At 38.2% G+C, this 15,384-nt stretch overlaps 1 protein-coding gene across 2 annotated transcripts; it reads right to left on the reverse strand.

The window, feature by feature from the left end:
* Positions 1–343: 343 nt before the first annotated feature.
* LOC112056461 (CLIP domain-containing serine protease B4-like) lies at positions 344–10,088 on the reverse strand. 2 transcript variants are annotated; one of them, XM_052886255.1, is made up of 9 exons: positions 9,839–10,088; positions 7,990–8,042; positions 6,889–6,980; positions 5,326–5,513; positions 4,511–4,619; positions 3,389–3,570; positions 2,191–2,291; positions 1,159–1,329; positions 344–518 (listed from the first exon to the last, which is right to left on the reverse strand). In XM_052886255.1, the coding sequence occupies exons 1-9, from the start codon at positions 9,903–9,905 to the stop codon at positions 408–410; spliced, it is 1,074 nt and encodes a 357-aa protein (XP_052742215.1). In that variant the 5' UTR covers positions 9,906–10,088; the 3' UTR covers positions 344–407. The 2 variants fall into 2 exon arrangements, with proteins under 2 accessions (XP_052742215.1, XP_052742214.1); XM_052886254.1 differs by having other exon boundaries at positions 1,159–1,341; positions 9,839–10,083.
* Positions 10,089–15,384: the final 5,296 nt, after the last annotated feature.

Here is a 15,384-nt window from a genome sequence, read left to right on the forward strand (position 1 = left end):
AAATACAGTACAGGCTGGGTTTTTGATTCAGGAATTTTTTTAGAAGTATGAAAAGTTATTTCACAGACCGAGACAGAACTCGAACCCAAGTCTTTTTTTAATTGTGTAAGTGCCGTAGTGTAATGGGAATTGGTATGGATATAGTGGATAGTGATTGTGTAATGGGACCTCTGTGCGTCACCGGGAGGTTTGGGCGAGCGCAGAAGCTTCTCCATAAGTGGTCCGAAGGCAGAAACAAGATACCTATGGGCTGAACAACTCTCAAGGGCGTCTCTGGATCTCGTGATCTTGATATAATCACAAATCAGCCCGTAGATCTTGCCGCAGTTTAAATAATAATAAGTTTTCATTTTAACATTTATTTAATTAAAATTGCACATTGATTTCTTATAATATCTAAGCAGTAATCACGATGGCAAGTTATCGACAATCCACTTGTGGTAGTGTGCGATGTTCGTATACACGCTGGGCACGCCTTCCGTGCCGCAGTTCTCTGACCCGAACGATACTATGCCAACCTGAAAAATGATAAAGATTACAGCACACTACCGTAAGTACGAACGAATTATGGCGGTAAAACCACTAATAGCTAGAAATGTTCCTTTTAGAAAAAAAAAGTAATGCAATTACACACAGAGCCAAAAGTGATCATGATCACTATGTTACAAGTGACGCAAAAAAGGAGGAGGTACTCAATTCGACGAATTTTTTTTAATGTTTGTGACCTCATAACTTCGTCATTTATTTACCAATTTTGTAAATTCTTTTTTTGTTTAAAAGAGTATACTTCCAGATTGGTCCTATTTCATTTTCATGAAAATCGGTTTAATAATTTTGTGTTAAAATCAAAATAACTGAAATACGTCTTTAAAGTCGGTTCCATTTTTATGTTATCAGGTTATAGTCAATTGACATGCATTTAATTTCTGCTGTCTTATCTATACTAATAATATAAAGCTGAAGAGTTTGTTTGTTTGAACGCGCTAATCTTAGGAACCACTAATCCTATTTGAAAAATTATCAGTGTTAGATAGCCCATTTATCGAGGAAGGCTATAAGCTATATATTATGTCCGTATTCCTACGGGACCGGAAACACGCGGGTAAAACCGCGCAGCGTTAGCTAGTTTTAGTATAAACATGATATGACGGTACTTGCCTGTGTATATTGTCCATCTCTGTGAAGAGTCAAGGGAGCTCCTCCAAAGCCAGAGCAGGCGTCTTTCCCCTCTTCACCTCCTGCACAAAGCTGACCCTCATGGATTGGGACCGATTCGCCGAAAATCCGTTCACAGGTCTCCAGAGAAACGAGGGGGACATCCAACTGTTGCTGTCGCCCAACCTAGATATGATTATAGTTATTCAACTACTAACATAAAAATCCCATTATGTATAAGATTACCTTCAAATACCTGTTAATTGGATGAAAAGTTTGTATAACAAATTAAATGTCATCATCATCACCATATCAGCCGATGGACGTCCACTGCAGGACATAGGCCTTTTGTAGAGACTTCCAAACCTCACGATACTGAGCCACCTGCATCCAGCAAACATCTGCGACTCGCTTGATGTCGTCAGTCCACCTGATGCGGGGGGTCGACCAACACTGCGCTTTCTAGTGCATGGCCGCCATTCCAGCACCTTGGGACCCCAACGTCCATCGGCTCTTTGAACTATGTACCCCGCCCATTGCCTCTTCAGCTTCGCAACACGTCGAGCCAATTGCAAATATTGCCAATGGGTTGTTTAAAATTTTTCAGTCCAGTCCTGTTAACTCTATCATATTCTATAATAATATTTTAGCTAATGTGGCAATGGGCAAAAACATTTACTTAATCGAGGTTACTACAACATTGATGAGTTCCTTAAAGATAAAAGCGCTTGAGGCCATTGGATCAGCTTCCACCTTCAAACAAAATGTAAAACTATAAGAAATTGTAATGTTATCATCAATTGTAAATTATAATACTGTATGATTTTTTAAAAAAGAGCAAGTGTTGAGTTTCTTGCCGGTTTCTTCTCAGCAGAACCTGCCTTCCGAACCGGTGGTAGAATCTTTACAAATGGTCAACTGACGTATCAAAAGTGCTTGTAAACTGGGCCTATATGAAATAAAGGATTTTTGATTTTGATTTTGAGTATAGAAGTACACAGCCAAAGGTAAATAGTTTCAATCAAATAATAGTACCAAGTTGTTTTGCCCCGACAATTTCCCCCATCCGACAAGCGATGCGCGTTCGTTGATCACAATTTCCGGCTTATCGTTCAAACAGATCGGCGCCGCTGTCACTGAAATAAAGAGGACCACCATTAGTGACATCTGCGATGAGATCTGACAGAGTTGACCTTCACCAAGGTCACCGTGAAACCGTGATCGCAATCTATGGCAAATTACAGGATACAGGTAACATTGAATAGGTAATAACAATTAATTTACTACCCATCTGATATATGTGTCTATTTAATTGGTTAACTATATACTTAATTTTAGTTCTGGGACATAAAAATCTAGCCAGATTTTTATGTCCCAGAACAAGCCACCAAATGAGTCGGCAGTTTCTTTCTCTAAAATTTCAATTTTAACACTCGCCAAAGTCAGTTGTGGCGATCAGTGATCAACTTTTAGACACGCTTATTTGAATTGAAACGAAATATCTGTTTTCTTTACAACTGTAAAGAATAATTTAAGTGCTTGAAATGTTATCGACCGAACTGAATTGTTCACTAAATTAATGTTTTTGATGACAGAATCGAAAATTAATTGCTGCCTCATTGGTCCAAAATTTAGCCTTTACGACTACGGATGATGAGGTCCTTGATTTAAGCTCTGAGTTGGACTCGAAAAAAATCTCTTCTGGACCCCTACACCATTTTTTGGCAATCATATTGAACTTTTAGTCCCACTTATTGTCACTGATATTTCGTTGAAACAGCGTGGTGGATCTAAGTTACAGATCCCTTCTTATAAGGAAAGAGTTATAATGGGATTGAGTTGGATTAAGGTTACAAACTAAACTCGTATTATGTACTTCTAGGCATCGATATAAATCGTTAGATGAGCCCCTCCATATTTAAGAACGCTCAATTTTATGTCATTACCCAAACGTAACAAGCACGTAACAGTACGTAACAAGCGCATGCTGTGAGTGGACCTAATAACATATTTACTGTTTTTTCTTATTTTAATCTCTTAAATATGCATTCGTGTTCATTTTGGATGTGTAAAACACAAGCCACGATATGAATAAAGAGAAATGTGTTACGAGTGATGACGTACTCAATGTGCGAAACCAATGACAATTCCGCGACGTGTTGAGGCCCATCTAAAATGTACGATCGATGCTTCTAGGATCAACAGCTGTAAAACATCACGTATGAGTACTTACCAGAATATTTAATTTCCTCTTTCAATATAATCATGGCGATGTCATGTCTAAATATCTTCTGTTCGTATCCCGGATGCACGGACACGCTCTCCACCTTGATAGCTTGCGTGGTGGGCGCGCAGAAGAACTCGTTGCAGTCAGGACTGCGGCTTATGTCCCATTCGCCGATCACTACCGTCGACCTTGTGGGGACAATAAAGATTGGTATACTTAGTGTTCATTTACACGAGTGGCAGCTGCTACCGACGACCGCAGTCGACTGCAGTCGGCGACGCCGTCGCCTGCAGCCGAGACGTCGCCGACTGCAGTCGACTGCGGTCGTCAGTAGAGTTGCCGCTCGTGTAAATTAACCCTTATTTAAATCAGTCATCTATTTATCTACTGTAATCTTTTTACACTTATCTACTAGATTTTTAATATGATTTGTATATAGAGCAAGAGACCCACTTAGGGTATGATATGAGCTTGCCTAAAAAGATTTAGGTGACAGGAAATACAGGCCGGAATGCATCGATATAAATAGTTAGATGGGCCCCTCTATACTAAAGAACGCACAATTTTATGTCATTACCCAAAGACGTGCACGCACATCTTATCTTAGTACGTAACAAGCGCATGCTATGAGTGGACGTGGACTAAAAAAAATATTTACTGTTTTATTTTATTTTAATCCCTTAATTATGCCTTCGTGTTCATTTTGGAAGTGTAAAAACACAAGCCACATTATGAATAAATGATCACTTACTCAATGCGTGACAATTCTGCGACGCTTTGAGGCTCATCTAAAGATTTATGATCGATGCCGGAATGGCATTACGCACTTTAATAGTTTGAATACGTTGAAGCGAAACGTTTTAAGCGGGTCGTCTGGATTCTGGACTCACGTAAGGATGCGACCCTATACAATGTTCTGTGGCAGAAGGGAAGTAATTTGGCATATAGTGCTTATTAGTTGCTTAGCTGTATAATCACCGCAAATTGTTGTAATGAGATATAATGCACTTATTTTATGAATTTTACTGATTTAAGCTTATAGCTTTTAGCCAGTAAAACTTAGTTGATATGATCTGAGCCAAACTCTAATTAAGAAGTTTGAGTTAATAAATGAATCGGCTAACTTACAACTTGTACCCTTCCGGTTTGGCCAAAGCGCAGTGTGCTGCTGTCAAAACCACCCGTTTAGCTATGATGGATCCACTGCAGGCAAATCGCACGTTACCTGTGTCTTTGTCTGAAAATTTGTTTTGTTTTGTTAGATGTGTATCAATTACTTTGATAATAGTCAAATGTTGAGTCAACAAATATAATACCGACATAATATCGAATATAATAAATATAGCAATTGCTCAAACAAAAAATGATACTAGTTTCGAAAATGGTGTTGATTTTTGATTCGAAGACACTCACCATTCGACCGACGAAACGACAAAGGCAAGACATAATGCTAATATCTCCTGTAGGAACTTTTTAATACCACGCATCCAGCGGCTCTAAATGGTCGACTAACCATACCTGTCTCTTTTTTTTTCATAACAGAGACGACTATAGGTAACTATAGTGCAGGGCGTGCGTTGTACCCAGGCGCCGCGATCTCAGGGGCGCCCGATAGCTACACGCCGCGGGATTACTCGGTCCCGCCATCATAACCCCGTCACGTAAAAAGACCTCCGGATTGCATATCTACATTTCGCATAGCATCTACTGCTCTCGTAAAATAAATGTGCCTAGTTTTAGCAAATAAAGGCAAATAGGTAACTACTTATAAGGTGTTTGTTTTCTACACAGACAGTTTATGATAACTTGAAGTGCTGTTTGTACATATTACATTTTAACAGTGCTTAGCACGCTTAGGTACTAAAAGGCGCTGGGGTGATGATTGCACCCGAGCGCTACGTGAGTTAGGGTCGCAATATTTAACTTCTTTCTTTGGTACTTACTTGTAAATCCTATCCTAGCTACCCAAGGATGAGCGCCGATCCCGTTATACTCTACCCCCTGGACCATGCTTTTGCCGCAAGCTTGAGTACCCGGGGGGTACACACGCCCACAGTCACATGAGGGGCAGCACACGTAGTCTTCGTTATTGAAGTTACCACACGTGAGGGAGTTGAGACGGTGGAAATACCTTATAGTAAACAAACATATACAATTAAACATGAACGAGAGACATCCAGAACGATCCATACTTCCACCATAATATTATAAATGCAAAGTAAGTCTGTCTGTCTGAGTGAATGACCCTTACGCAGACCGCACCGTCCCGGTGCGGGATGACGGCAGAGTCGCTACCACGCCTACCGCGGGACAAATTACCGGACGTGAGACAGTCCCTTTTTTTTATTCTTTACAAGTTAGCCCTTGACTACAATCTCACCTGATGGTAAGTGATGATGTAGTCTTAGATGGAAGCGGGCTAACTTGTAAGGAGGAGGATGAAAATCCACACCCCTTTCGGTTTCTACACGGCATCGTACCGGAACGCTAAATCGCTTGGCGGTACGTCTTTGCCGGTAGAGTGGTAACTAGCCACGGCCGAAGCCTCCCACCAGCCAAACTGTCTCACGTCCGGTAATTTGTCCCGCGGTAGGGGCAGGGGCGTAGGATAGCGAGAAATCGTAATCCTGCGCATTAAACCTTGAACCCAACCCATACCCCGGAATACCAGGGCTGCGGTATTTTGGGGTATGGGGCTGTAAGAAGAGAGGGAGCAACTTCCCCTGCGGCAAAACCTTGAGGCCGATTTTTTCGGGAGGAGAAGTCCCACGCAGCCTTAATTAATGAATGAATTATTTTTATATTTTGGTTATTGAACAACACATAAAAACAACTTCAAAAGTAATGTATTGGCGGCCTTATCTCTAATGAGCGATGTCTGTCTGTCTGACAGCTAAACCATGAAACCGATTTGGATGAAATTTGGTGTAGAGATAAAGTGAACATTGAAGCAGAAAACTACTTTTTATTCCGGAAAAGCCCATGAGTCCCACGGAAAAAAAACAGGTTTTCACGGAAATCGGATTATCCAACGCATTATTATCAACTAGAGCATTATTAACAACTAGAAAAAAAATCATGTATGGGTCAAGTGTACATTTTTCTTAAAATGCAGGTGCTTTGAAGGGCTTTGTCCTAAATTATATGTTCAGGCTACATATTACAATTTAAAAAAATACGCTGTAAATAAAAATAAAAATTAAAAAAATACGCTGTGAAAAATTTCATGTAGTGGAATCAATATAGCATTTTTCCTCGAAGTCCTCAGAAATTTTTCCGATTTTCACGATTTTTTTTTTGTTAAATATGTTGACATAACTTTTAAAAAAATCATCAAAATCGGAGCTGTTTCTGAGGACTTTCAGCTTATGCTTGTTTTATGTATTCTTTTACTCCACTAGAAAGATATATTTTTTACTGAATTTTTTCACGGTAAGATATACAGACACTGCAAGTTTACAAAAGGGTTTAAAAATTTGTAATGCGAATGATAACAATAACCGTACCTGTCTGAAGAAAAGCATGAAAAATCTAACAAATCCTCCAACAATGGGCAATGACTTATTGGCACGCATGACATATTTGATGGACATCGACTCTGAAAAAAAAATTATATCTTGAGTTCATTGAAGACTAACTTAAGAGTTACATGAACCTTGCAACGATTATCTATGCCTATTATTTAGTTAACTTGTATTTAAATGGACGGAATTCCAGTTAGATACTTTACGGTACGATGTAATAATTTACGGAAGTCTATACAATATAGTAGTAAAGAGCTGTGATAGTCCAGTGGATGACCACTGCCTCCGATTCTGGAGGGTGTGTGTTCGAATCCGGTCCGGGGCATGCACCTCCAACCTTTCAGTTGTGTGCAATTTAAGAAATTAAATATCACGTATCTCTAACGGTGAAGGAAAAACGTCGTGAGGAAACCTGCATACCAGAGAATTTTCTTAATTCTCTGCGTGTGTGAAGTCCGCCAATCCGCATTGGGCCAGCATGGTGGACTAAGGTCTAACCCCTCTCATTCTGAGAGGAGACTCTTGCTCAGCAGTGAGCCGAATATGGGTTGATAATGATGATACAATATAGACTTCCGTAAAGTATTACATCTATTCAAACAAGGAAGTACCTACTTTTTGAGTGAAAAATTGACAAATTTATGTTTGTATGCTGTATAGGTCGTAATAGCCCAGTGGATATGACTTCTGCCTCTGATTCCGGAGGGTGTGGGTTCGAATCCGGTCCGGGGCGTGCACCTCTAACTTATCAGTTGAGTGCATTTTAAGAAATTATATTTTACGTGTCTCAAACGGTGAAGGAAATACATCACGAGGAAACCTGCTTATCAGAGAATTTTCTTAATTCGTTTGTGAAATCCGCATTGGGCCAGCGTGGTGCACTATTGGCCTAACCCCTCCATTCTGAGAGGAGACATAAGCTCAGCAGTGAGCTGAATATGGGTTGATAATGATAAATGATGATGATGTTTGTATGTGATTATAACGAGCAATATTTCTTTTACATATGTTTGTAGTACTCTTATCAACTTGGCATTCTGATCAATGATCAATATTTTTGTTTAATTTAATTTTTTTACATACCTGAAAAGTTATATTTTCTGCCCTTGGACTCATATCCACACTTATTGAAACAGCTGAAATAATTTGTAATCAAATTAATGACGCGACACATAATATTATAACATTTCTTATACCTATATACAATTACAATCTTTTTAATCAAAAGTTCGATTCCCAGGTTTAATTGGAATTTTTACATTTTGAAATTTAATCCAATGATATTTTATACTATAGATATGTTACGCGTCTACAAAATCACCGCAAAAGGTGATCCGACTATATCTACTCCTACTTTATAATATATAGTTTTTACAATTCCTGTAACACACAACACAGAACTCGACATTGTAGACAATATTTAGCTATTATTTATTAAAATAACTTTCGTTGTTTAATAAGCGACTAAATGAGATTATGACAATAATTATATGCACATTTGACCGCCTCAGTTATAATACACTAGTGCCCTATCTCTAGTATAAAATATCATTGACTATCTTACTTATCACAATAGTTATACAAATCATGCCGACGTAGAATAGTAAGTAACAAGAATACTGGAGTTTCGGCGTTGGTTTGCAAGGCTTGCTTTCCTCCATCCCTTCCTTTCTGAATTTGAACTCTAAATTGGCTTAAGTCTGATGGTGTAAACGGTTCAAATTTCACAAAAAATCATGTAAAATCTAAAAAAATCGTCAACGAAGCTGCAGATCGCTTAGTCTTTTAGAGAATGCATTGCAGTGAATGGAATCGCAAAGTGAAGTATGCAAACATTAAACATCAATATTGCATGAGATAAATATCTACCTACCAGTTTTAAATGACCATGAAATGGTGTATAATAGAAATTATTACTGCATCGAGGCCACAATGCTCAATTAGGTTTGGTTTTGTTGTCTGGTGGTAGGTTTCGGCCGTGGCTAGTTACTACTTACTAGCATGATAGCAGCCACGGATAATGGGGTCCTGGGTGCTAGTTCTGACTTGACAGCACTTTGTATTTGCATTGGACTGGCGACATCAAAGCATTGCAAAGAGCCACAGATGTCATGAAGTCAACGGCTTCTTTTTTTTAGTGCTTGACAAGTCACCCCTTGACGTGATGTTGATGTACGTTTCGGTATGACAGGGCGTTGAAACCGAGCAGCCGGTCTATTCATCATCATCATATCAGCCGATGGACGTCCACTGCAGGACATAGGCCTTTTGTAGGGACTTCCAAACATCATGATACTGAGCCTGTCTATTACTTTGTCATATTAGCCACCCTAATATAATTAACATCAAATCACTAACAACCGCATTTTTCGTATTCCGTAAAGCGCATTGTTAATGAAAAACGGATTTGGAATTTCTTTTAAGTTGCTATTGAAATTTTTCTTGAAAATAAAATCCTGATAACTTGTTTTGTTGGCCTTACCCGGTACTTCATAATTCGTAAACGAACCAGCTAACCATAGAAATAATAGGCCATTGACATAGTTGCGAATACGAGTATACCTACACATTAATAACCTTAATATACTTTTTGACGGCTTCCGTGGCGCAGTGGTATGCGCGATGGATTTATAAGACGGAGGTCCTGGGTTCGATTCCCGGCTGGGTTGATTGAGGTTTTCTTAATTGGTCTATGTTTAGCTGGTGGGAGACTTCGGTCCTGACTAGTTACCACCCTACCGGCAAAGACGTGCAAGTGATTTAGCGTTCCGGTACGATGTCGTGTAGAACCGAAAGGGGTGTTGATTTTCATCCTCCTAACAAGTAAGCCCGCTTCCATCTTAGATTGCACCATCTAACTTGTAAAGAATAAAAAAAACCCTATAAGGTACCTAGGTATAAGTATTAACACAACACTCATCAAAATGCTTACTTCCAAATTGGGCGTCAACAAACAGTCTACAAATTAACACACTAAACAATAAGTATAATACAGTCATTTTCACTTTTTTATCATTATTCACTTAGCATAATTCACCATAAGATTAAGTTTAGCAAACACAGATTTCAATCGCTAATGCGTAATTTTTCCAGAACGGTTTTAAAATTAGGTAGAAATATATTTTTTGTTTGTATGCCTGTCATTATAGATCCACACCATGATCAAAACAGAAATGACACGCTACGAAGCCTCCGTTTCGACCGAAGTAATTCAGGGACGCTCAACAATTTTAATTTATCTACAAAATGAATAACATAACAACAAAAATAACCAAGAAGACTTTATTAGTCTAGCTTACTAGTTACTTCCATAGCATATATCTATAAGACATTGGGACAGATTTCTGACTCAAAAAATTCAAACTTTTTATACAGTAACAAACAAAGTTATTAAGTTTTAATAGGTACACAGACGAAACTGTTTTGTTACATTTTAGCCGTTGTAATGACAACCATTCAAATAGCTCGTTTTGCCAAATTTTGTCCTGCGCGACCAGATAAAACCTTGCAGTTTTGTGAAAAACGAAAGAATATTGTTACCTTTACAAACTTCTACTACCATTGCAATAAAAAAAGTGAAACCGTCCCCAGAAAAGGGTTTTTAATATTTCTAGACAACTTTTATAATAGCGTATTTTTAGCCTGAATGTTAAGCATTTAAAGAATCACTAAGCTTAAGATTTAGTATATCTGTAATATAATTTAGCTTTCTGTAGTAATTTAATAGGTTTAAGAATAGCGACACAAATAGTTGCCTATCCCTGACGCTCTGTGATCACCGCTATGCACGTTCGCTTCTGCTTTATTAAGCGAGTATTACCTGCCATTTAGTAACATCATGCACATCAATTTAAACGCGCTACAATTTTATGCAATTCAAATCTTATGGGTTGTCTGAACTATTTCTCCTTTACCTTGTTATTAGGGACGAAAGCTTACAGTGAAGGGAACGAACTACTAGTCAGAATGCCTAGACTGTATTCTACAAATATCTACTTATTTACATAATGATAATATGCTGTACCATGTATATATTGCCTGTAGTTAATTACTTAATGCTGGGATTTAGATTGAAAATATTGGCTTTGTCTTATTTCCAAGAATTGTTCCCAAATTCAGTTTGAAAGTTAGAAAATTTAAGAATCTAAGCCGTCGATCCTGACGCTATAACTCCAGAACGCACGAACCGATTTCCACGATTTTGCATTCGTTGGAAAGGTCTCGGGCTTCGTGAGGTTTATAGCAAAGAAAAATCAGAATAAGGTAGGGGTAGGGTAGGGGTAGGGATAGAGTTGGGTAGGGGTAGTTGAAAGTTTACATCGAAATTCACGCGGACGAAGTCGCGGGCGTTCGCTAGTCCCTACTATATAAAAATAAGTCGGGTTTTCCTTCCTGACGCTATAACTCCAGAACGCACGAACCGATTTCCACGATTTTGCATTCGTTGGAAAGGTCTCGGGCTTCGTGAGGTTTATAGCAAAGAAAATTCAGAAAAAGGTAGGGGTAGGGGTAGAGTTGGGTAGGGGTAGTTGAAAGTTTACATCGAAATTCACGCGGACGAAGTCGCGGGCGTTCGCTAGTAACTTATAAAAAGAAAGTTGCTTCCCGCTGTCCCTCTTTGTTCTTCCTTTAAACTACTCAACGAAATTTAATGCGGTTTTTACCATTAGATAGATAAATTTCAAGAGAAATGTTGTTGTGGTTAATGGTTTATACGCGGACTACCTTATTAATCAAATCGGAATCAATTAATTATCGGAAATACTTGTTCCACACGAATGTACAAAACGCCATCTAATTTTTGTTGCTGGTTTCGATCGCACTAGGCGCTAATAACATAACAACGTGTTTTAATTCACACCGAAATTGTTAGTCCATAAAAAAAATGAAGAGAATACACGGCGAGCGGAGCGTGGCCGCTAATCTTTAGTGAAAATCAGTTTTTTATATGTTGCCTTTGTTAAAAGCTTTTTGCGCGAACCGGTGTCATTCACACTGGGTCACTGGACAGGCTGCTGGAGGAATTTATTTTCTGTTATATTCCATTACCGACCCGGAAATCGATCGATCGATCGATCAGAAAGCTTTAGAAGTTTCTTTCTTCCATACTACATTTATACCTTCTTTTCATTGGCTAATGATATAGAATGACTTAGTTACACCAAAGTTTTCTTTTTATTTCTATTTAATTATTTATCTTTTCTGAAACAAGAATATCAAAAAATGCTGAGTGAAGTTTTTGCCCAGACATTCACGATATTAAATGTTCTTAGTAAATACATGTCTCTCAATATTCCGAGAGCCGGTTGACATTTTTGGGTAGTTATTTGAGACTGGTCGGATAAAGTCAAAGAAACAGGTGCCTGCACCGGTTACAGTACCGTCCAAATGGCTAGTAACCGTACACGATGGAGGAGTAATTGATAAACGAAAGATGACTCGCCAACGTGGTCACGATCTTCAGTCAAGAGAGACCGACTAGAAAGAGAGCTTTGAAACTTGTCCAGGAACTCTTCTTCTACTTTACTACTAAACTGAAGACCTGGCTGGGGAGTAGTGGGCCTATTTCTCTTTTAATGTTCAAAATAAAGTTTAGAAATTAGAGATTAACTCAAGGGTATTTGCAAAAACAAAACCGTACTACTTCTAGCCAGGTCACCATTTCTGTGTTAGGGTAGTATAGGAGAGGTGCAGGAAAAATAATCAGCCTGCCTCAATTATCTTCATAAAATGTTAGTCAGCTCTCGGACTATAAGATTACAATCTTCAGACGATAATCATTAAGCTAAATATAACTTCAATTGAATCATCCAAAATGGTGGATTTCCTTATCTGACAACAACCTGCAGGTAATACGATTTATGATTGTTTTTATACTATTTAGGTATATCAGGTACTTGTACCGACTCGTAAATCTATGGGTATATCTATTTAAGTTTTATTAATTTTCAATTAAAAAAACTTAAATAGATGAACAAAAATTCGATAGTGAATTATTAAGTAAACTTACTACGATGACTATTTTTTAACCAACTAAGATAAGGAATCAAATGTGTTGTAGCATTACATTGTAGTGCTTTGTAAAGTTCATCAGGTTAACAATGGGACTACTTCAGGAGTATACTCTTTCAATTAAAAAAGAGTTATCCAAATCGGTTTAGGCATCGAGTACCTAATCGCGTAACATCTGCCGGTTTTTTTTTTTGTGAAGCTTCAAAGTGTCTGACAAAAGTTCTGGTCAATGAAAAGTGTCTTACACTTTTGATACTGCTTCAGAATAATATTCTTCAAAAAATATGCCATGTGAATTTAACGACGCTAACGACGTTAATGACGCTACGTAACACTTTTTTTTAGTTACCTTTCTCACCTGGCCTAGCCATTGTGACATGTCGATTCTCTTTCTACAAACGCTTCGAAAATTTAAAAATGTATGGGAATGACATTCACTATCGACAGGTCAAGTGATCAAGTTTTCGATCAAATCTGTCACCCCCATACATTTTGCTGGTTTTCGTAGCGTTAATGTCTGTAGAAAGAAAATCTACGTGCCACATGGCTAAGACCCCTTGTACCTGCCAAGGTGACACAGAGCGAAACTCCACAAAGACGCAGGGTATTCAAAGAACATGAGATGCTTCTAAAAACCCAAGAAAATTCTTTAGGAAAAAATAAACTGTGTCAGATCGCTCTGGTATCTTGGTCTACTTACTTTCAGTTTCAAAATTGATTGCCCATAGAAGTGACATTTCCGCCCCACAGTTAAATTGTATTCAAACCATGACGCTATGGGTAACGCTCATGACCATAATGACTTCCTAATCCTATTAAAACTGCACAACATATTTCGCTCATAATAGATGGGAATTTGAATCACTGTTTTCCGTTTTTAATTAATTTCGAGTTGTTTTTGTCTCAATTATGTTTTTTTTAGGTCCATTCCATTATTTTTTGATAGTTTTAAACAAAAGAATAACTAAAATATCAAAAACATCAGACCAGAATGAATTCTTAACAATAAGCCTGATACAAATTCAAATTCAAATTCAAATTTAAAATTCATTAAAAAATAATTAAAACTTGTCAAGCAGTTACCAGAACCGGAAAGCGCAGTGTTGGTCGAACGAGGATATCAAGTGGGTTGCAGGGAACCGTTGGATGCTGGCAGCTCGAGACCGTTGCGCTTGGAGGTCCATGCAAGAGGTCTATGTCCAGCAGTGGACGTCTATCGTCGACGTCCACTGCTGGACTAAGGTAAGTAGTTGTTCCCCGCTTAGCGTTGGGAACATATTTTTAGCGCTGTTTTTATGAAATGTAAATGCAGTGTAAGTATCCCTCCGTGAGTCGTAATCCTCACGTGTGAGGGTAGTGACCACTTCCATCTCTGATTCTTGTCCTTAGGATGTTATGCCATTTTTTCCTATCTCCGGCTACGCGAAGAGCATCGTAAACTGTGGACTCGAGTGTAGTGCGGACCTGGTCGGACCAACGCATCGGGCTGCGCCCCCGTCTTTTTCCTTCCACCTTGCCAGTAATAACTATTTTTTCCAGATTATCTCCGTCTTTCCTGGCAATGTGCCCGAAGTACTCTAAAATACGCTTGAGGCATATGGTAGAGAGTCTTATTTTAACTTTGAGTTGAGCAAGTATGCGTTAGTCCGAAATGCAGTCCATGGAATCCAGACCATTTTCCTCCAACACCACTTCTCGAAAGAGTCAATCCTTTTGCGGTCTGCAGATTTTAGGGTCCACGTCTCAGCACCATAGAGAAAGATGGCAAAGACGAGTGTACGAACGAGTTTTTATCTTTGTTTTCAACGAGATGTTACGGTCTTTCCAAGTTTTATGTAGCTGAGACATGGTACTCTTGGCCATCCCAATCCTGTGTAAGTATACAATATATTATGTCGGTGAGTGCATCAGACCAGAATGTATTATTCACTTATGTGCGCTTGATCATTGAAGTAATACATCTATGAGCAATGATGTAAGGTCGACAGACCGTGGACCATTGCGAAAATCATTTCATGTTATAAATGAGAATACTGATGAAGTGTGTAACGGGAATACTCTTGTTTTTGTCGCTCTATACATTACATCAGTGAAAAATCAGTCATGCAATACTTAAGTTACGAATTAATTCAAAATCAATACATCAAACCTTATATATACAGGTCGTATATAAAAATAAATAAGTATTGTGTCCCGTAAATAGACATACTCTACAGGTAGATAGCTGACATCAAAGCCTACTATTTTTTATGCATATCCTTTAAAGTTATTTTTAAGAAAATATTATTATACTTAAAGTTATTTTTAAGCTTAGTTGCAGATGGACACCAAGGTCAAATCTTTGTGATTTTTGTGGTTGTCCGTTTAATTTACCTTTTTATTTTTTGTAATTTATTCTTAATAAATAAATAAATAAAATAAACGATCACAGTTAAAATATGTACTAAGCATAGATTTACGATTCAA

The sequence above is a fragment of the Bicyclus anynana genome, chromosome 16, assembly GCF_947172395.1.
Source record: "Bicyclus anynana chromosome 16, ilBicAnyn1.1, whole genome shotgun sequence".
NCBI classification, from domain to species: Eukaryota; Metazoa; Arthropoda; class Insecta; order Lepidoptera; family Nymphalidae; genus Bicyclus; species Bicyclus anynana.

What these genes read in the sequence shown, in the direction of transcription:
- LOC112056461 (XM_052886254.1), bottom strand. Translation starts at nt 9,905, where the DNA reads ATGACTGTATTATACTTATTGTTTAGTGTGTTAATTTGTAGACTGTTT. An exon ending in TGTTGACGCCCAATTTGGAA is followed by an intron (nt 8,043 to 9,838) that starts GTAAGCATTTTG and finishes AAATTATTTCAG; the next exon opens with CTGTTTCAATAAGTGTGGAT. An exon ending in AAACCGGAAGGGTACAAGTT is followed by an intron (nt 3,571 to 4,510) that starts GTAAGTTAGCCG and finishes TGTCCCCACAAG; the next exon opens with GTCGACGGTAGTGATCGGCG.